The sequence below is a fragment of the Dendronephthya gigantea genome, unplaced genomic scaffold (genome assembly GCF_004324835.1).
Source record: "Dendronephthya gigantea isolate DGI-Jeju-01 unplaced genomic scaffold, DenGig_1.0 000005F, whole genome shotgun sequence".
NCBI lineage: Eukaryota > Metazoa > Cnidaria > Anthozoa > Malacalcyonacea > Nephtheidae > Dendronephthya > Dendronephthya gigantea.
Window position 1 is genome coordinate 2,468,894 of NW_021163015.1, and position 20,560 is coordinate 2,489,453.

The 20,560-nt window shown below is 37.4% G+C and overlaps 4 protein-coding genes across 6 annotated transcripts; 1 reads left to right on the top strand and 3 right to left on the bottom strand.

Moving 5' to 3' along the window:
* Positions 1-67: 67 nt before the first annotated feature.
* Positions 68-9,351, top strand: LOC114515821 (AP-5 complex subunit beta-1-like). 3 transcript variants are annotated; one of them, XM_028535143.1, is made up of 35 exons: positions 68-263; positions 573-638; positions 910-938; positions 1,013-1,091; positions 1,774-1,824; positions 1,915-1,980; positions 2,247-2,321; positions 2,415-2,492; positions 2,575-2,633; positions 2,736-2,799; positions 3,048-3,107; positions 3,193-3,327; positions 3,406-3,444; positions 3,519-3,596; positions 3,678-3,733; positions 3,815-3,905; positions 4,023-4,113; positions 4,218-4,277; positions 4,432-4,588; positions 4,757-4,846; positions 4,948-5,083; positions 5,309-5,447; positions 5,607-5,654; positions 6,070-6,128; positions 6,209-6,275; positions 6,504-6,576; positions 6,672-6,745; positions 7,061-7,140; positions 7,327-7,414; positions 7,584-7,634; positions 7,731-7,794; positions 7,901-8,003; positions 8,242-8,333; positions 8,442-8,551; positions 8,827-9,351. In XM_028535143.1, exons 1-35 carry the CDS (start codon positions 186-188, stop codon positions 9,012-9,014), a joined length of 2,874 nt encoding a protein of 957 aa, XP_028390944.1. In that variant the 5' UTR covers positions 68-185; the 3' UTR covers positions 9,015-9,351. The 3 variants fall into 3 exon arrangements, with proteins under 3 accessions (XP_028390944.1, XP_028390943.1, XP_028390945.1); XM_028535142.1 differs by having other exon boundaries at positions 6,209-6,576; XM_028535144.1 differs by lacking the exons at positions 6,070-6,128; positions 6,209-6,275; positions 6,504-6,576 and having other exon boundaries at positions 6,629-6,745.
* A 1,280-nt stretch (positions 9,352-10,631) lies between these two features.
* On the bottom strand, positions 10,632-13,009 carry LOC114516035 (proteoglycan 4-like). The gene is made up of 2 exons (XM_028535385.1): positions 12,872-13,009; positions 10,632-12,610 (listed from the first exon to the last, which is right to left on the bottom strand). The coding sequence occupies exons 1-2, from the start codon at positions 12,950-12,952 to the stop codon at positions 10,877-10,879; spliced, it is 1,815 nt and encodes a 604-aa protein (XP_028391186.1). The 5' UTR covers positions 12,953-13,009; the 3' UTR covers positions 10,632-10,876.
* Positions 13,010-13,824: 815 nt separating this feature from the next.
* On the bottom strand, positions 13,825-15,505 carry LOC114516120. The gene has a single exon (XM_028535501.1). The coding sequence runs from the start codon at positions 15,381-15,383 to the stop codon at positions 14,259-14,261; it is 1,125 nt and encodes a 374-aa protein (XP_028391302.1). The 5' UTR covers positions 15,384-15,505; the 3' UTR covers positions 13,825-14,258.
* A 528-nt stretch (positions 15,506-16,033) lies between these two features.
* On the bottom strand, positions 16,034-18,433 carry LOC114516121 (3'-5' exoribonuclease 1-like). The gene is given in 6 exon segments (XM_028535502.1): positions 16,034-17,082; positions 17,290-17,327; positions 17,329-17,400; positions 17,537-17,620; positions 17,776-18,004; positions 18,144-18,433. Coding segments are annotated over 6 exon segments (906 nt in total). The 5' UTR covers positions 18,302-18,433; the 3' UTR covers positions 16,034-16,757.
* Between the last annotated feature and the right edge of the window lie 2,127 nt (positions 18,434-20,560).

The window sequence follows — 20,560 nt, forward strand, 5'->3', positions numbered from 1 at the left end:
TGACCGCGGTATTTAAATGTTAAAGGGTCTGGAAATAGTAACAATTTCGAAGGTCAAGGTCAACAAAGGTCAACAAATCACCAAGGTGGAAATTATTATTGCTTGGTATAAAATTAAAGGTTCATTATAATAACTTTAGATGATGTAGATTGCTTCAAAGTAAAGTTAGTCTTAGAAGAAATCCAATGATTCAGTCCAGACTAATGGATATCGATCTTGACAATGCTCAAGATATTGAAACATTTCTCTTCGACACTTTGGATGTAAGTCAAATTCAGCTATCTGGAATGGGTAAAGGGTGAGGTGACCATTGAAGATTAACTCATCTCTGGGTCATCACCTCTAAGCGACTGGGTTGACAGAACTTTGATTGTTTGAGTGAAATTTAGTTGGTGCAGTCAATTTCCTGTTTATTCCCAAGTTTCAGCTACAAGCTTTCGACTAGTAGTGCACACCATCGATAGCCTACAGCTTGTTTTATACGCATACCATATGATTGTACTGGTTAACAAAATAAAAATTGATGCTAAACCTAGTCCAGCTGTTAAATGATTTGATATATTAATTTTTAGTTGTTGTGTCAGGAGAAAACCTCAGAAATCATCAAGTTAAAGCTTTTAGCAGCTCTTCAAGAAAAAGTGTGTTGAAATTTTACCTGACAATTGTTATGATGAGATAATGTTCTATCGATAGCATTATATATTTACAGTTTAGATAGCAAATTTCAAAATGTTATACAGAATAGTTGGTATAATAGATAAGGAAGATAGATTTCTGTAGACAAAGATGCAAGAGTAAGGCTGACAAATGATGCAAACAGGAGCAGTAAAATCTGGTATGAAAGACCTTGGTTAGATAGACCATACAAAACAATTTTTTGAGAATCTCTACATCTAGTGCATTTTATAGGTGGAATGGACATCACTGGATGTCACCAGGTATTGAGTTAATCTGTTGTGGTAATTATTGCATTTATTTGGTATATTCCAACTTTAAAATGGTTACTCTTTAGTGCAGAGCATGTCACTGGTTCATTGAAGAACATGTATAGTTACCCTGGGGAAAATGATGGACAATTTTATAAATCACAGGTATTATATATGTCTCATGTGACCCCCTCAGATAAGTGGGACCCTACCATAACCCCAGAAAGTCAAGTATATGCCCCCTCCCCCCTAGTAACCTCCTCCATTAAACTCTTTCAGGTCACTCTATTCATGCCATGCACCCCACTAGTGATGGGCGATACTTCGATACCAAGTATCGATACCCACCGATATTTATGATTTGCACTAAATATCGATACTTGACCAAGTGGTCGCAAAATTTCGATACTGAGCCTACAGTATTTTAGGTCAGCGTTTTCTACCAAAAAGTATAAACATTTTTATTTATTTTTCTTTTGTTCGTCACTTTTTTGTTCTTTAGTTCTTTAATTATATGCTACCAATCAAAATAATTTCTGCCAATTTTTCATTTGCGAAAAACAAAGGGAAAAACCAAAAATGTGAGTGAATAAATGCACATTATGGTATGGTATATGAAATTACAAACGGTAAAAAACGGCTCAAATTTCTGGTATAGGTATCGAAATTTGGTATCGATACCACTACAAATTGTCTGGTATCGAAGCGGTATCGTATCGATTTGAAAAAGCTGGTATCGCCCATCACTACACCCCACTCTCTCCAGACTCTCCTATAACACCCCTTTCTTGTTACCATTCTTCTCTCTAATGTAATTGTACGGGTTTTGATTATTACATTCTTATAGCTGTTGGTGACTCTGACAATGGTTCTAATACTTTCATCTTCGAAACTGAAGGTGAGATGTTCTTTTTTCGAATCAACGAAATTAAATCTACTTATCATTTTACGTAATTGCCTTTCTCGATCAGCGTGTTTTTTTCTACAGAACTTGCAGGAAAATTGTGAAACCTTGCACAGCAGTATTCAATTTCTGACAGATGTCATTTCAAAGGTAAATGCATTAATATTTTCTACCTCACTATAATGGCTCACACAGGCAACGTCATGATCTCAAATGAGAGCGCCATTTGCGCAAATGGACGCCTTTTTGCCCACTCAATTGCAACTCATATTTGTTTCATAGGCCATAGGGTGCCATTATTAGCATAAGGAAGCCACCTTTTTTGTTTCAATAGATATACCACTATAAAATACCGTTTTTCCTTGAAATCAACCAATATGCCAAACGTTACTTCACGAAAATTCTTATGCATATAGATCAATGACTCGTCGTCTGTCTTAACCCGAAAAACTGCGTGTGAATGCCTTTGGGAAATAGAGATATCTTATCCAGTGAGTTTGAAGATGAATCAGAAATTAATGTTTCTTGATATGCAAGTAAAACAGTACCTACAGCATAGAAATTCCTTGCATATTTTATTCCAGGGACTTTTACAAGATAGACTTGGTTTGTTTTTCGAGCTTTGCGAGAAGGAACTTTCTGTTATTTTTCAGAGTTACATGGTATGTCTTATTTCGTCTTCCTTTCAAAATATTTCAGCGATATGGATCGGTACTAATCTATATGATAACATTTTCCCCTCAGATACTGTTTGTGACAACGTTGAAGAACGCCATTGTACACATATCAACATTTCGAAATGAGTATGTTCTAATCTGACTTCTTGTAGTCGACTTGCACCATACGCTTTTATGCGAGTTTTTAATGAAGCAATTATGTGTAAGGTATATATGTTTTCGTCCTAGTATTCCAGAGGACCAGAATTATTTGAATGAGTTATTGTTTGGTGAGGCTGACCTCAGTATGAAGGTATTGTGGTACCTGACAATACAGATTACCAGTTGAAATAACTTGTTAGTAAAATACCTCACTGCACCCCATGGTACTTGGTACCTGAAACCTTGGTACTTCATGGATGGTACTTGGTACCTTAAAGTATTTAATGGTACCGGGTCTAATCCAGCAGCTGGTATTTGAATATGATAGTTTATAGTACTCACAATAGTTGGCAGTATATTTTATACTGGTTAACCAGTTATAGCGTTTTGTTTCTTTAGATGAATTCTTTAGCGGAGCAGGGACAGGTGATAGAAGATCAATTTCCTCTTGTAGCAAACGTAAGAAATGACGACACTCGATTGTCTCACTGTTTGTCTCCACCTCAGTTTCCACGCTTCATAATGACTTGAGTATTTATTATAGATTGTGGGTGGACACCATTTTGATAAAAGTTTACCGACGAAGTTCAAAAATAAAGAAATCAAGCGAGCTGCATCGTTCATCGCAGAAAACTACAATCTTCTTACTGGCATACCACTTTTTCATGTACTTCTTCAGGCAAGTTACCTCGATGCTCCACGATCACTTCATCTCAGATTCTTGAATTGAAAACGTCGAATTTCTCTGTTTTTACAGCTGATGCATTGCATAAAATTGACTTCATTATCATCAAGTGTGAGTACTTTTTGCGCCTATTTACCCTATAGCACCCTGCACCATGACCATCGTTGATCTATTTTCTTTATCAGGTCTTCAAGTCGCAGTTTGTCAAAAGCTTATCAAATACAGTGGATCTTCCTTTATTTCAGCTTGTCCTTCTTCTCAAGGTCTGAAACAATGTAAAAATCTTAACCTAAATAACTGAGCTTGTGATTTAAACGTGAAAAGGAATTTTTGTGTTTTTGCAGTCAACATTTAGAAACCAACTATTTGAAGACACGGATACTGTAATCTTGTTGCAAAGGTGCGTGAAGATTTTCATCAACGGCAACGTTTCATTGAAGGCAACGTTCATGAAAGTTTTTTGATTTTCCTATAATCGCAGACTCTGTCATCTATCGAATCAACGTGTTCTTGGAAACTCTCAGCGACTTCTCTGCTATGATTGGTTAATTAATTTTCCTCATGACGTGAAGGTAATGATTTTGATTTCAAACCCATCTCAAAGATCCACGATCGCAACAAAACAAAACACAACAGCGCCATTTGTATTTCTACCAAAACAACAACAGTTTTGTTTGAATATTTCATAGGCCCAACATGAAAGGAAATACAGTTTTCTCGCTGAATGTTTGGACTTCACAGAAAAAGCGAAATTTCATCCAACAGTTTTCGATCCTTTGGGTAAAAACAATTTATGAATGCGTTTTTGACCCAACTTTATCGTCGATGGAATATCACACGATTCCACACTAAAATGTTTCGTATCTTTTCCTTATATTTCTTAGAATTGATTCCTGGAAAATTAGACGTTTTGTCATGTTGTTACATCCCCGGTGACGGTCCAGGTAATATTCTTCATTGTGTGATTTCATGGTGCTAAAATTTTACTTTTCCCCTATGGTATCATTCCATGGTAGAAAATATGATATATTCTGATATATATCCACACTGTTTCCAAATTACCTAATTTCAAAGTAAATATCTTACGATTCTTCTTAGATATTGCAACCGCAACCTTAATGAACTGTCTGGTATGTTTGGAGAAGCCGATAAAACACGGTTTAAAAAGACCCCACGCTGTGCTTCTGTTCCAAGTTTTGTTCGCGTATTACTCGAGACATCGCGAGTCGGTCGCGTTAGTTCAGGAAATTTACAGGTACATAAGTTTCTCCCTGGAAAATCATGATTTTGTGAACCGTTTTGCTGACGATGTTGTGTCGAACCATTTGTATTAAACTAATGAATGCTTTCGTATCCACGTTCAAAACAAATCACTTTTCTGTGAGACGTTTTAGTCTCATTGAAGTTATCTTTACCATTTCAGATATCTTCTTTCGATTGCAACCGAACAGCCGCATTTAGTTCCATACGTTTTAAATATCACGATGTCGATTTCACAACTCACCCCGGAGAGGTGAGTAGATTTTTGTCAGCTTTCTATGATAGACATTACAGCATAGATCTAATCTAGCTTCTAGTACTAATACACAGACAATCAATTCTGTTTTCCTTCAGCTACTTACCAAGCGAAATACTGCGAAATTTTACCGACTACATCGTCGCATTGCCGTTACGAAAACAAATCAGAAATATACAAAACTTTCTGAAAGTCTTCGAGTATGCAATGCGATTGAAAGATATACCACCCAAGGTTAGTAAATAGGTGTGGGTCAAAAATATACCCTCCCAGTCCCAGAAGGAACTTTGCCTTCGCAAAGCAGTTTGCTTTCATGGTTGAGATTGCTGGTTATCTTGTGTAGAGTGTATGGCATAAGTAATGATTTTGCTAACAAAAAAATATCATTTATGAAATTTCATGCTGTAACTAAGAATTTAGTCGGACTATATAAATGAACAAGTTGGGTTACCGTTCTAGGGGACCGTTGAATATCTCACGCAACTCGCGACGTTTGATGAGATACGAAAGAACAGCGGTAATTGGTCAGTTGGAAACGCCATACTTCACGTGTGCAGGAATATTCTGCAGTACCACGATACATCAAAAATTATTGCAGGTATATTATCACATACATATACACTCACCAAAATATCCCTGTCTATCAAAATATCGCCAAAATTTTCCGTCGAATTAGCAAAGATCGATTGGATTCGTTTTGATGGCCCATAAATTTAATTCCCTTTTAATAAACGATAATATCTTTCTGGATTTGCAGAATTGGGCGAATGTCTTTTAACTATAAATAAAACCAACCAAGACATTGGTATCCTTTTATAGAATTTGTATTTTTCCCTGTTCTATCTTTTCCATCAAACTTTGAATTTGCAATATCAAAGTTCAATTCTTTGCATGTCAAATTACTTGATACAAGCAAGATATGCAAGCCAAAATTTCAAGATATTATCTATAATTATCTATAATATAATATAAAAAATAATATATACCTGCTGTCGATGTTTTATGGTTGCGCCCCGGGCCTTTATTTGCACAGTTTGTGACTTTTGCAGATTGCAACAAGCCATTTTGTTCTTTAATTTTCGCGCGCCGCGATGAGGCTTGGACTCTAAAGCACGCAAAATGCCCCCTGGGGGAGGGGTGAGTGTCAAGGGTTGGCCTCGAGGCCAGGCATACGCGAGAGGTTTATTCTGTATTTCCTTAACATATTATTTTAATATTAGATATTTGTGACCGGGCAATGTTTTATTACACATTATTAACAACAATATCTACGAAAAAAGTACGTTATATCTCAGCTCTACCCGTGTACCTTTAACCTTTCGGTAAAATTTGACCTCGCGATTGTTTTTTAAAACTTAGTGCGCTCGTCTGTTGACTGGGACGTTGACTAATCTCGGCAAAACTAATCATCCCTTGGACAAACCGGGTGAGGAAACTTTCAGCTCGCAATGCAATTCGCCGCTTTGTAGCAGAAACGTAGCCATGCATCAGCCCCCTAAAATTCTGGTCCCTCCTGAGAAAACTCGTTGTATAAACGTTGGTCAACCAGCTTGTGTATTTGCTGAAAATCTTTGCCACGCCCATGCGTATAGGTTGGGCTCATCTTTTTGCCGAACGATATCACTGACAGCTGAGGCTCTTCTTTGTACTATAGGTCTTGCAGCAGCGTCCCTTCCGCTAACAGCACCAATTGCGAAGATCAATGAACCGTTTTTAAACTTGACCAGGTTGGAGAAATAATGGGTTTTTTCTTGACTTTCAATTCTTCATGCGGCCAAGACATAAACGAGAAGTGTAGTCATCATTTATGTCGTTACTTTAGTGGTGCTGGACGGGCACGATGGAGCGACTGTTATTGGGAGGATGATGATAGCTCAGGTTTTGAGAATATCCAAGGTCGGCAGATTTCATCTTCTTTAGTTCTACAACCGATGTATACCTCATCTTTTTCTTCTCTCCTATTTCCATCCATGTTTGCAAGGATCTCGCAAAAGATCACTATATAACTGGGTAAAATTATCATTAGCCAATAGCTTGACTCCTCTCGCCAGATCCTGAAATCCAGTAAATCGTATGTTTCAAGAGAAGAATCAAAACACACTGGTCGGAAGCCTTTAGGAATAGAAATCTTGGTTGCTTCCGTTCCGAACTTCTATACTAAATTCTGTTATTTGGAAGCAAGCATAGTAAAGCTTTTTACGTTACTTTCAGAATATTTCTCATCCTATTTAAAGCAAGTTGAAAACATGGCTGAACACATGTCAATAACGATCCCTTTATACCTGCATTATGTAAGTACTCTTGTATGGCATTTCCAGCTTCACTCGCTTGCAATGTTCCAGAGTCATTCCTACCATATTTTTCAACCATATTGTAAGACTCTTATAAGGGTGCTTCCAGTCAATGATGAGGTCAACTAACCGATCAGCATTTCCTATTATTACTCAGTCAAAATGTTCATCTCCATTCCTACACAGGTTGTTGAGCCCAGTGAAGATGTTCCTGAAGCGATATTCGCCGTGGTTTTACAACTGCAAACTTCAAGCAACTACAAAACTATCCAAGGTATAAATGCACATGCGACCAACAAAAATGTAGGCTGAATTAATAAAGATTCTGTAGGTGGCGTTGATTCAAGACTGAAGCATTATTTTAAATAAAGACCGAATTAAGACCGAATTATGTTAAACAGAATAATTCGATTATAATTCCACACTTTACTCCAATATCCTAGACATTCACGTGCCATATTTGTCTTACAAGAAATCCTATGAACCAACTGAAGGTATTTTAACTTAAAGTTTATGTAAAAGTTTTTTATCCATGCAGAGAATATCTCAGAGATTATTCACAAAATTTGTGTATTCCTTCTTCACCAAAGGCTGTCAGATTGTCGAAGTTACCTTTTCACCTATAGAACCAGAAGCAGCTTCTTTTAACGTCAGGTAGAGCAAAAACATATTGTAGTAATTGTAGTTATTATATCATTGATTATGGATTGTTTGTTTGTGATGTGATATATTTTCATCGACGTGCTCTTTTCTCTTAAAGAGTGATCTTTAGCAACGCTTCTGGTCGTTCATACATCATGGCGTTAAAACCTATCGTGGTTGAGTTTCATGACCTCTTCATCCCGTTGAGACATTCGGAGAATGTAAGATCTTCCTCATTTTTGAATCCTATATATTCTAAAGACTGACCGCGATCTCTCTTGTAACTGATGCATGAAAAGCTTTATTTATATTTGTCGGATTGAAATTTTGAGAAAATGTATCCGCTATATGCATGTCCCTCGAAAATACACAACCAACATATTTTACACTAGATTAGACTATAGCTTCATCATAAATCATATGATATATATTTATGTGAATATTATTGAAATTATCCAGAGTTTGTCGAAGCCTGAATTAGGTTTCACTTTTTCTCCCGAACAAATGTTTGACACATTATGGCAGCACATTGAAGAACATCAGTATTCAAGGTAGGTTATGTAAATTTTTATATTCATTTCCTCCGCGCCTATGTCAGTAAAGGTTCATCCAATTGCACAACACGTGATGGTCACATGTCTGGATATCCCACCTTCTAGAAAGAATCAAAGTTTTTCTGGTGCAAAGTCGATCGTTTACTTGGATCTGGAGAGAAACAAGGTCGAAGCAATTCTCGAGAAACTTGACAACCACATAATAAAACGTGATGGTGAGCGGATTTATCACTTTTCGCAATCATTTTCATGCCAAAACTGTTTCAAATACCGTCAATTTACAATAGAAGTTAAAGCTAATTTAACATATTGAGAATATTTTTCCTTGGTTCGCGTGGACAGGGCGTCTAAGCAATAAAAGAGAGAAACGACGCTTGTGTACAAACAGCCTTTGTTTCATTTCTATATCAATCATTTTCTTACACGCTCTGAAACAATGGACCGATGTTGGGTCTGCGACCGAGATGACCTTCTCAATTCTCTTTTTCAGAGGTGGAAACATCGGTTGGTGTCTTTCTTCCACCACATCATCACTTTCTCTTGCGGTTTGTCATTCATCCAGCTCACTGTGTCGTTCACGTTGCGACGGACAAATGGCAAATCCTAGCTTCTTTGGAAGAATTTTTGAAACATGGACGAACTATTAACATCGATAGTGCTTCATCGCCGATATCTTAGCCAAAGTTTAACTGAAGAATCATACTAACGCTTACTATTTAAAAACTATTTACTGGGGATATATTTACAAAGCCTATGAGTAAGAGATTTCCGCAGCGTCCACTAAATTGAGCTAAACACGATCTTTTGAAAATCAAATAATTATATACGTACTTTATGCTATTGTAAATACCCCATGCCAAACCAATAATTTATTTCGCTTGAGTTCTAATCGACTTAATTTTCGACATGCAAAAACTAAAATTTTATAATTAAATCGATATTATATGAAACATATTTTCCCTTTTTATGAGCAAGAAGAAATAAAATTGCCCGCTTTTGTTTATTTAATGAATGAATTGGAGGAATTATTGATTGCGCAAACTTTATATTGATGAAAATCATTTTCAAAGTAAATAAATTTCACATATTTGCACAGATTCTCGTTGTTATAGGCTATATATATTGCTTCTAGCATTAGCCATTAGATATATATTTAGTCTTCTTTTCCACTAAACTTTAAAACTTTTACGATGTGAGAATTTTTTTCTTTCTTTTCTTTTTTTTGGTGGACGAGGCCGTAATAGCTTGCCGATCACGAGAATCTTTGGGTTTTTGGCGGCGTAGATTTGTTTTTTAGTGGTGGTTGAAAATTGATTTGGTATCATTTTTAGTGATGGGAAATGATTTTGTGGAGTCGGAATTGCTTCGATTGTGGTCGGAATTGGTTCGGTTGCCGTCGTAATTGATTCACTTGTGGTAGGATTGGGTTTCTCTTTCCATGTTAACTCGGGTTGTTCAGTTTTCGGGCGGCTGCGTGCAATCCCTAGGGTACTCCTAATACAAACGTGCTTGTTTTGTATTGTGATATAAACGCATTTATATTCTCCGCCATTTTTACACCGGCAAGCGAAATCATTCTCGCACGGCCTCATATCTGGACACTTGCTATCTTCACCCCAGAACTAAATGTTTAAGTTGAAAAAAAAACAGATCTCAATGCCGTACGAGTTACACCATTGGAACATGCTCAACATATAGAGTACAATCAAGCATTCTTAGCAATAAATGCCACGGATTATTCGTTACTTTCTCGCTATATCACTGTTGTTTAACCTTCAAATAGTCAAAGAAATTTTCCGTGCGCGTGTTTATACTTTGGAAATTAAAATACTTTACTTGGAAATGGCCGGTGCTATAGAGTACAAACAGCGTCGCCTATCAACGATGAAAAATGCAAAAATGCTCTTTACAATCTGAATAATTCTATCATTTAATGCATAATGCTTACCGGAAAACAATTTATATTGTCCACCCAAAGAAACGCGACAAGAGCGATGACGCCGTAACGATTCAAAGTTAGCAATTTCATCTTGTGTGTTTCTGAGCGCGCGATGGGTATAACTTCGATTAATATTGCTATGCCGCAATTATATATACCTTCAACATACAATACTTTCTTACCATATAAGCAGAAAAGAATGTAATAAAATTCGGATTAAAATTGTCTACTTATCAAATTGCGCGCAAATCTATGCATGCAATAAAACTAAACTGTATTTTATTCGTGTTTTTAAATCATTTTTAAAAGTAATCAAATTAAATATATTTGCACAGAAGCCCATAGTATTAGCCATTTATTGCTTTCAGGTCATTGATACATCGTATATATGAAAGAAACTAATTAAATACATTTTATACTTTGACAGTGAACCCGACATCACATATGTGAAAAATTGCATGCATTGATGTTTAAACTGGAATAAGAGTTATGCTGTTTTAACCTTTGTAATATAAGAATGAAAAAAAAATATCAGTATATATAAGAATGAAAGATATTTAGTAACATCTGATGGTTGAGCAAATTTTGAATGGAGGAGTTTTTACCACACCGGCTTTCTTGCGCTGCTTTTGCCAAATTTTTTATTTTTTCTGTTTTTGGCATTTTTTCTATTTGTTATCTTTCCCCAGTTTTTAAAAAACCATTCTCCAGGTTTGGTCCAGCTCCAAGGTCTGTGTCGAGATTCCGTAGTCGGGGACGAAGTAGAAATTGCTAATATTGGTTCGTCTGTGGTCACACGAAACTCTGAAGTTTCCGGCAACAAAAATTCGTTCGTTGTTGGCTCAGTTTGCTCGGGTGTGGTCGGATTTCGCCATGGCCGCGTGGTTCCCCATAGATTTTCTGTTGTCAGAATTGATTCACTTGTGGTTTCTTCTTGCGCAGTTGTGGTCTCAGTTTGCTCAGGTGTGGTCGGATTTCGCCATGGTTCTGTTGTTATCAGAATTGGTTCAGTTGTGGTCTCTTCTTGCACGGAGGATATGGTCTCAGTTTCCTCGGGTGTGGTCGGATTTGGCCATGGTTCTGTTGTTATCAGAATTGGTTCAGTTGTGGTCTCTTCTTGCACGGCTGTGGTCTCAGTTTGCTCGGGTGTGGTCGGATTTCGCCATGGCCGTGTAGTTGCCCATAGATCTGCTGTTATCAGAATTGGTTCAGTTGTTATCTCTTCTTGCACGGCTGTGGTCTCAGTTTGCTCGGGTGTGGTCGGATTTCGCCATGGTTCTGTTGTTATCAGAATTGGTTCAGTTGTGGTCTCTTCTTGCACGGAGGTTGTGGTCTCAGTTTGCTCGGGTGTGGTCGGATTTGGCCATGGTTCTGTTGTTATCAGAATTGATTCAGTTGTGGTCTCTTCTTGCACGGAGGTTGTGGTCTCAGTTTGCTCGGGTGTGGTCGGATTTGGCCATGGTTCTGTTGTTATCAGAATTGATTCAGTTGTGGTCTCTTCTTGCACATCTGTGGTCTCAGTTTGCTCGGGTGTGGTCGGATTTGGCCATGGTTCTGTTGTTATCAGAATTGATTCAGTTGTGGTCTCTTCTTGCACATCTGTGGTCTCAGTTTGCTCGGGTGTGGTCGGATTTGGCCATGGTTCTGTTGTTATCAGGATTGATTCAGTTGTGGTCTCTTCTTGCATAGTTGTGGTCTCAGTTTGCTCGGGTGTGCTCGGATTTCGCCATGGTTCTGTTTTTATAGGGATTGATTCAGTTGTGGTCTCTTCTTGCACGGTTGTGGTCTCAGTTTGCTCGGGTGTGCTCGGATTTGGCCATGGTTCTGTTGTTATCAGGATTGATTCAGTTGTGGTCACTTCTTGCACGGAGGTTGTGGTCTCAGTTTCCTCGGGTGTGGTCGGATTTCGCCATGGTTCTGTTGTTATAGGGATTGGTTCGGTTGTGGTCTCTTCTTGCACGGAGGTTGTGGTCTCAGTTTGCTCGGGTGTGGTCGGATTTGGCCATGGTTCTGTTGTTATAGGGCTGGGTTCGGTTACGGGTTCTTCTGGTACGGTTGTGGTCTGAGTTTGTTTGGTTGTTATCGCAATTGGTTCGGTTGTGATCGGAAATGATTCGCTTGTGGTAGGATTTGATTCCTCTGTCCATGCTGGAAACTCAGTTGGGTGGGGAAAAGAGCTGTCGCGTGCATGCCCTTGGGTATACGGTAAACAAATGTGGTACTTTCGTATCTCGATATAAACGCATCTATATGGATCGCCATTTGCACATACGCAGTCTGAGTTATCATTACATGGTATCTTATTGACTGAACACTTCGTCTCCAAACGATTGACCTAGTGTTTAAACAGTTCAAGGCAACAAATTTTAACACCGTATATGAATTACAAGTATGAAATATCCTATGTAGAAACAGCAATTTGGTAATAATAATAATTATTATCTTAGCAGTCTCGTCTTGCTCGTCTAGCTCAACTAGAGTCTTAAAGCAATACAGTTCTGATTCATTCATTGCTTTTTCGCTATTCAGGGTGCAACATACACTTGTAAACTGGCAATCTGAATGATTCCGTCTAGTATTTAATGCATATGCTTACCGTGAAACAACTTATATTATCCATCCAGAGAAACGTGGCAAGTGCAATAATGCAGTAACGATTCAAAGTTAGCAATTTCATCTTGTCTGCTGTCAAACGAGCTATGGGTATAACTGTATAACTTTGATCACTAGTATGCCTGCACGCAACGATTATATATATGTCTTTAAAAAATCGTACAATAAATGGTTTCTAAGCATTTAAATTTGATTAACATTGTCGTGTATGAAATTGCACGCCAATCCAATAAGACTATTTTTAATTATTGCTTTTGCTTTGAATAATCGTCTAATTGCCGATGATCAAAATATAATTTAAATTTAAAATGCGATGTTTTCTTTTGAAAAATTTTAATATCGTTGAGGTTTACCATTTTTCCTGTTTTTTTCTGTGTCCATTCTTTCTCTTTCTGTTCTTCTTTTTCTTTCCCTTCTTGTTCAGTGGGGATCTGAGCTTTTGGAGTTTTATTGATATAATTATTTACATAGTCGTGAATCTTTAAACCAAAGGCCACTTGACATATTTTGAGAAATTTCTAACATCTTTGCATGCACAAGATATCAAATTTTAAACGTTTCTCAGATTTTTAAGAAGAGACATATCATAGATTCCACGAAGGACACACAATTATACCATGTCTGTTTTTTTATGCGAGGCGAAATGAAATATTTGGGTTTGTTTTGTGCTAATAAAATTTCTTTTTGTTACCATGCATCAATAGTTGATGTTTTCAAAGAGAATAATTTAGGAAGAAATTTAGGAAGTCATTATATCATTCGCCATAAACTTTATTCAGATATAAACATGCAGCCGTTGCAACAAATTGGAACAAAATAAAAAAGTTATATAGGCAATATACCGAAAAAAAATGAGATTGTAAAAGATATTAATTATACCAAGGAAGGAAATTAAAATACAACCCTCACTAGGTGCTCAGGGAAGATCATTCGATTATCAACCAGTTCTCCAAGGTGACATTTATGTCGGCCAAATATGTAATTTTGAGCTGAAATTATTGCTTAATCCACACATTTAAATTTATTAAAACTAAATCGGATTTTATACACCTATTATACAGACTTATTATTCCTTAATCCAAATCTATAGAGATCTATCAGAAATATAGTCTCAAAACCTTAGTTTAGAAAAACAACATCCAGAAAAACACATGACAAATAACGCGATCTTATTAATTTACAACTATTTTCGACTAATTAAATTAGCATAATACGAATTACGTCCTAACTGTGTACAAAATTGTTATATATGTCTTAACATAACAATTCAAACAACACGCAAGAATGACGAATGTTGTACTCGTACTCGTATACACTCTAGTCAATGCTAAAGCTCCCTTTCGATTAAGAGCGAGGCGACTTTATCCTGCCTAAAATTGTGTCGTCAATGTATCGCGAAAGAAAGTCTGAAAGAATTCCTCAGGTCTATCGAGAACTCGCTTCAAGCGAGCAGCTAAAGTCTTCAGAACATGGGACGGAATATCAGCAAAGAGCTGGACGCTTGGCGCGAAAAAGTTCATGCAGCTGCCTTGCGCCAAACACTTTTGGAGCGACGAGAGCAAGTCAAGAAATCTCGCCCCGAGATTCGCGTCTTGCCACAGCGTTGGACTCGAGATTGTGGAGTTGAGATGAAGGGTGACCGTTTCCAAGTGGTGAGGGGTTAGACCCCCGGGGTAGGAGAGGGTATCCTCTAGTAGCGTCTTGGCGATTTGCAGGCATTTATTCCGACATCCGATTTTTCCAGCGTTCAACAGCGCTTTTTCACCGGCCAAGAAAGTTATATGCCACAACATGGACGAATGTTGGAGACTTGATTTTACAGGTTGGCTCGTCAGATGAATGCCTTCCTCCACAATTTGTCGTCTTATCGTATCGTCCGGCCATCTGAACATGACTTTCTTCCACATCGCGGCGCAGTTTGGCCATGTTGCCTTCAGAAATACCGTCGGGATTAAATGCACCGAGAATTGCTCGCCTTCGAGACAAATGCTCAAGACCAAACCATCTTTGTCGTTGTTGGTGGAGTGAAACCAAATCTTCGGATCCAATATGTCCTTTTCCTTGCTAATATCTTCAAGAAAGCTGCATATATATTCTCGAAGACGCTCAGAGGACAGAAAAAAACCCTGATTGCTTCCGCCTTCCATTAAATCCAGCCAAGATCTTTGTAGCTTGGCAGCCTTTGCACTGACGAAACCGACGCCGCTCGGCGAATCCATCTCGACAAACGAAACTTTTGTTGAATTGAGCTTTTTAAAAACAAGAAAAACTTCGAGCACGTTTTGTTGTCGAACGCGAAAGAATCCATCTGGAGACATCGGCTCAAAGTGAAGTCGTTTGTCTCGTTTCTTTAATTCTTTGACCAAAGGATTGACAACCTTTTCAACTTTCTGCAGAACTTTGTTGTAACGTTTGAGATGCGCAATACCCTGTCCATCGAGGTAGTCGGCCAACAGAGAATCGAACTTCGTTCCCGAACTGCCGTTCATAGTCATCGTTGGTTTATTTTCCACCGCGGGGTGCTGTTTTAAATGTTAATACTGGAATGCGTGGGGGGTGTTTTCGCATTGCGACAAAATGTAAAATACCTCAATTGCCAGTTGTGTACGAACAAATATTGGCATTATCGCGATCGCCCAAAAGATTAAGCAGGCGAATTAACTATTATTATGGTAATGGATATATGCTTAGTTGCCAAGTGATTCAATAACGATGATAAAAATATATACCGCATTACCGGTGTCTTTTAATATGGATTTGAATAATGGAAGTTGTGAAAAAAACATTGTTTTTGCTACGAAATATCGCTTGCGCGGTTATCCTAGATAAGGGAAGATCAAACAAGCTTGCTGAGGGGATTGTTTTGGTACAAAATATTGATGAATTATGATTTACGAATAAGGAAAAACAAAATACTCTGCTGATGGGTTGTAGATAAAACAAGCTATGCTACAAAATATCGTATATTGAATATTGATCACGAAACTTGAGTTATTGCAACTTATATAGGATGAAAACTTCTCGAAAGTCGCGGACACTTAAATCGTTAATCTTTCTTGCCGCCATTTTGTGAACATGACGTGTTCATGTACAGGAAGGAGTCGAGAGTCACAAAGTCTGTCAAAGAAGTATATAGCATCTTTTTCAATATATTCACCTGCGTTATCTATCGTTAATTACTATAATACATATTTATGATATATTTTTCGCTAAACTAAAACCTAATTGATACTATATATATACACTGAATACGAATACAATACAAATAAACTAGTTGAAACTATAATACAAATAAACCAGTTGAAACTATAAATCCTTCATCGAAATGAAAATGTCTGTAACGACCTAAACTGAAAGTAAATCTAAAAACGTTTTGAAAAACTTTCGTCTTTCTTGAAGTCTACTGCTTTAATTTAAATATCTAAATATGCCGGTAGTTTATGTGTTAATGTTTTTAAAACCTTATTTTTCGAGATATATGTTCAGAATTATGAAGTCTAAATTGAAGAAAGATTACGACAAAGGGACTTTAGAAAGGTTTACAAAACCGTGTGTTGACAATGATGTTGACAACTCCTGTTTTTAAACCTTCGTAGAATCCGGTAGCGAATGAAATATCGAATTGGACAAACACTGACAAAAAGCCAGTGTAACTAGACGAGTTTCATCTGTTTGTTGCCGCAGATAAGATTTAGGACAAAGGCAAAGCCCGGTACATATCATACCCATGCGAAATTCAGTTTGAAATCGGCTTTTCACGCGCGGAAAAACACAGTCAAACTAAATGAAAGCTATGATTTAGACTCGATCGAGACATATTTAGAAGTCATGGAAACTATCCTATAGCCATTCAGGCTATGACTGGGCATTTAGCTCTTCCTAGAATTCCGCTGTGCAGCAATTCGCTTTTGATTCGCGATGTCGTCATTCACTCTAGGATCCAGGCCATCGCGCACCATTTTCACGAGGATCTTCGCGATATTTCGTGAGTCGTCGATACCGCTGTGAGGGCGACCTTCGAAACTCATCCCCAGGTTCTCGATAATCCCCTCCAACGTAAGCGGCGTTTTTTCCTCAACTTTGTAATACCGTCGATAATGTTTGCGAACGTTTACCCATTGGCTCGCGAAACCCGGTACAGGGATCCCCGAGAGGGTACATTGTTCCGGTAGAAATTTCCCCATATCCCATGGGCTGCATAAGAAAATCACATGAAAACTCGTTTTGTAGCCCAAAAGTAACCTGTTTTTGGTGAACAGTTTATTGACTATAGAAACTTATAAAGTATTAAGCACTTTGCTCATCTTTTTAAGTGTGATATTTCAACTTGGATAAAATTGGAAACATGGTGATTGGTGATCTTTGAGAGGATGGCGAAAAAATAAACAAAAAGTTCCTTACCCGTCTGTTGTGACAACAAATGTTTTATCCGTGCCAAAATGATGTTTCTTCCAGCCACTCTTCAAATTCAGACAAAACCTCTGGAAATGGTTTTGCATTATTCACCTTTTCCTGGGGTGTGGAAAAATATTAAGATCAGACAGTAGTTCTTCAGCCCCTTATAACTCCTGACTAAAATATTGCAAAGAGATTGCAGCAATATGGCTAACATGGAAGATAGTGGAATCCTGTGATTCAACAATCCTACCTGGGTGATTCCTGTTAGTCTTTGACAGAATTCAGATAGGATGGGTTTCTCCACAGGCCTACAATATCGATGAAACTCGTCCTCCTGCCAGAAAGAATTTAGAAAAAAGGCATGTGATTTTAGAAGAAAGTGGACAGGGTTGAGACACAGGGAAGTAAGACTGTGAAAAGACAAGTGAATGTTGAGAATATGCGTGGAACTGTGGAAGGAGTTGTTAAATGAAGGAGGGAATTACATACCAATTCCAATGTCTTTGCATTAACCAGAACTGCAGGAAATTCTATTATCTCATGAACATAACCAGATTCATTCTTCTCCTCACAAGTTCCCTCAAAATCAATGACCATAAAATAGTGTTGTCCAGACTCCATTTTGGAAGTCGAGCAATCATTTTTCTTTTTAGGTTTGACACAATGCAGCTTCTTGTAATGGTTCTTTAACCTCCTTACTATCACCTCTTTTGCACCCCTGAAGATTTGTACAAAAATTATACAGATTTCATGATTTTGATAAGAAATAATGAATCACACAAGACCTGAGATTAGCAACGTGGAGTTTTAAAGCCTAAGTCTATAGACATCGAACTGCAAAGTCAAAATTTACTAACCTATCATCCAAGCCCAGTACCTTCAAATGTACGCGTATTTCTTCTTTCTTCATACGATTTATTGCACCATTCACGGTCGATAAACGACCATTAGTAAATGCTATGTGCATCTCTTCATGGTGCAAATGTTGAGCTTTTTCATCGCCAAGTACCGCCATATTTTAAAAATTTCGAGGAATCTGAAAGGTTATTCTACGAACCCTTGACATAAGGTTTCGCTACCATATAAAATACATGCAATGAAAATGAAATGAAAAATAAAACGAAGTATAATGTATAAAATTTTTGTGTTGTATTTTAAAAGTGAAAGTTTTTTAAAATTTGCAAAGTTTGCAACTTTACTTCGATACTTGGTTTTACACTCAATATAAACATCACTTACCATCGAGATAAAAAAAATAGATACGCGAAGTGTACATAGAAATAATATATTACCATCAGCCTATCAACTTGGCAAGCCAAAGGTAAAAATCTGACAATAAATGTGAAAGTTTTTATAGTTTTGGGATGAAATAACTAATCCCAAACGCAGGGCTTTATATATCAAAATAAAAGTAAATAGCCCAACATTCTTTCTCAAGTATATGAAATTCCCATTTACTCTTTAAAAGAACCGTTAATTGATCGCTTCCAAACTGGGTCGAGGAAATTACATTATTTACTGAGGCTCATTAACATCTCATTAGCTATTGTTTGAATTGCATTCGACGTTACCAAAATGCGACGTTTAAGGCCTAGATAATAAGGCCTGTAAATCCTGTAATAATTGTAAGGCCTGCAATTCAGACAAAAGATAATGAGATGGCAATGAAGCCTAATGTAGTTCATCATCTCATTATCTATTGTTTGAATTGCATTCGACGCGACCAAAATGCGACGCATAACCTAGGTCTAAGATAGACAACATTTTACGTTTGTTTCATAGCTCTCAATTGCACAAAAGAATAAAATCGCTTGTTAAGTGTCATCGATGCATAAAGTGCAATGTCCGTTGTAAGCTTCTCTGAGGCAATAAAAGGTGGCTTAATTTCAGAAGAAACTCAGACTTTGTAGTTTTGAAGCAGAAAGGATCACTCGAAGAAGTGAGGGAAAAGTTGCAAGAACCTTTGCTCAGGTACAAGATCATGGTTGGTTTAAAAAAATCTGTTGGCTTTGTCTTTGCTTTGCAAATTAATTCATCGTCGTGTTGATTTGAATAGCCAGAAGAAATTAGCGAGTGAAGGCATATTCTTGCTGATTTTACGGCTATATCTTGTATATTTCGATTGAAAATGTGAAATGCGAGTGAGCTGTTAGTGTTAAATTGATTTTGTTTTTCCTTACTTATGATTTAATTTCAGAACGAACTACAGCGCGGAAATATGGGGAAGGCTAAACCGACAAACGCTGGTTTGCAGGGAATAATAGGTATTGTTCTTCAAAGCGTTCTTCGGACACGGTTATCGTATCGTGAATAGCTTTGTACAGGGAAAGACGGGATTCAAACTGAAATTGAATGCCTATAATATAATCTGTATATATATTGGTCTATGCATGTACTTTATGCTAGACTTCACTGTGTTGTGTTATTTCAGCCGGGCTATTGTTCGGAGCGTGTTTTCTATTTCGAACTGAGCATCTTATCTTTCTTCAGTGATTTCTTTTGATTTCCGTGTCAATTAGTTTTAAACAAAAAATACTCAGGAAGCATTAGACTTCTAGTCCCGTCAATTTTTTTGTTTAACTGAGGTTTTCTTTTTCTAGAAAGAGTCCAGAGATGTCGAAGCTGCCTTGGGACACTTGTGCACGCAAATACAAAACTCGATTTCGGTGAAAATTGCATGAGTAAAATATGCATGGTATTTGGCTTTTTTTGGTCGAGATATGCTAAACACTCTTCTGTTTACCTCACCTTGATTTTCAACTTTTCTCGGCTTGCGGTTTTTGCATGTTAATCTGGTCGTGTCAAGCGCATGCGGAGTAAATACAAGTGATTCTGGGGCCCCATCATTTGTATTTTTTCCTCTCTTGAACGACAATAGTCCGGAAAAAAATATCGCTTACAGAGCGCCTAAAACATAAAAATGCATGAGAAATTGTTTTTCTAGAAGGAGATAATAGTCGAGTGTTTTATTTGTCTCGGGAAACGAAACATTAAAAAATCTTCGAATAGTATTTCGTACAAAACGTGCATGACATTTTTGTATTCGCGTGCGCAATGCGAAGGCCTTGGAGGAGTGGCGTTGGAGATGTAGAAGGTCTGCAATATTCGAGTTTTGAATGATGATTTTGAATCTTGAATGATACATAAGTGACATTTCTCTCTTGAAAATTGATGTCATATCTTTGTATCCACATCGCAGAATCAGATGATGTAGGATCGTCGCTGGATCAGACGATGAAGGATCGTCGCAGGATCAGATGATGAAGGATCGGCG

Coding starts and splice junctions, on each gene's coding strand:
- LOC114515821 (XM_028535142.1), top strand. CDS start 186: ATGATTCAGTCCAGACTAATGGATATCGATCTTGACAATGCTCAAGAT. Junction 2,800..3,047: donor AGGCTGACCTCAGTATGAAG/GTATTGTGGTAC, acceptor TTGTTTCTTTAG/ATGAATTCTTTAGCGGAGCA. Junction 7,795..7,900: donor GCAGCTTCTTTTAACGTCAG/GTAGAGCAAAAA, acceptor TTTCTCTTAAAG/AGTGATCTTTAGCAACGCTT.
- LOC114516120 (XM_028535501.1), bottom strand. CDS start 15,383: ATGACTATGAACGGCAGTTCGGGAACGAAGTTCGATTCTCTGTTGGCC.
- LOC114516035 (XM_028535385.1), bottom strand. CDS start 12,952: ATGAAATTGCTAACTTTGAATCGTTACTGCATTATTGCACTTGCCACG. Junction 12,611..12,871: donor ATAATATAAGTTGTTTCACG/GTAAGCATATGC, acceptor TTTAAACACTAG/GTCAATCGTTTGGAGACGAA.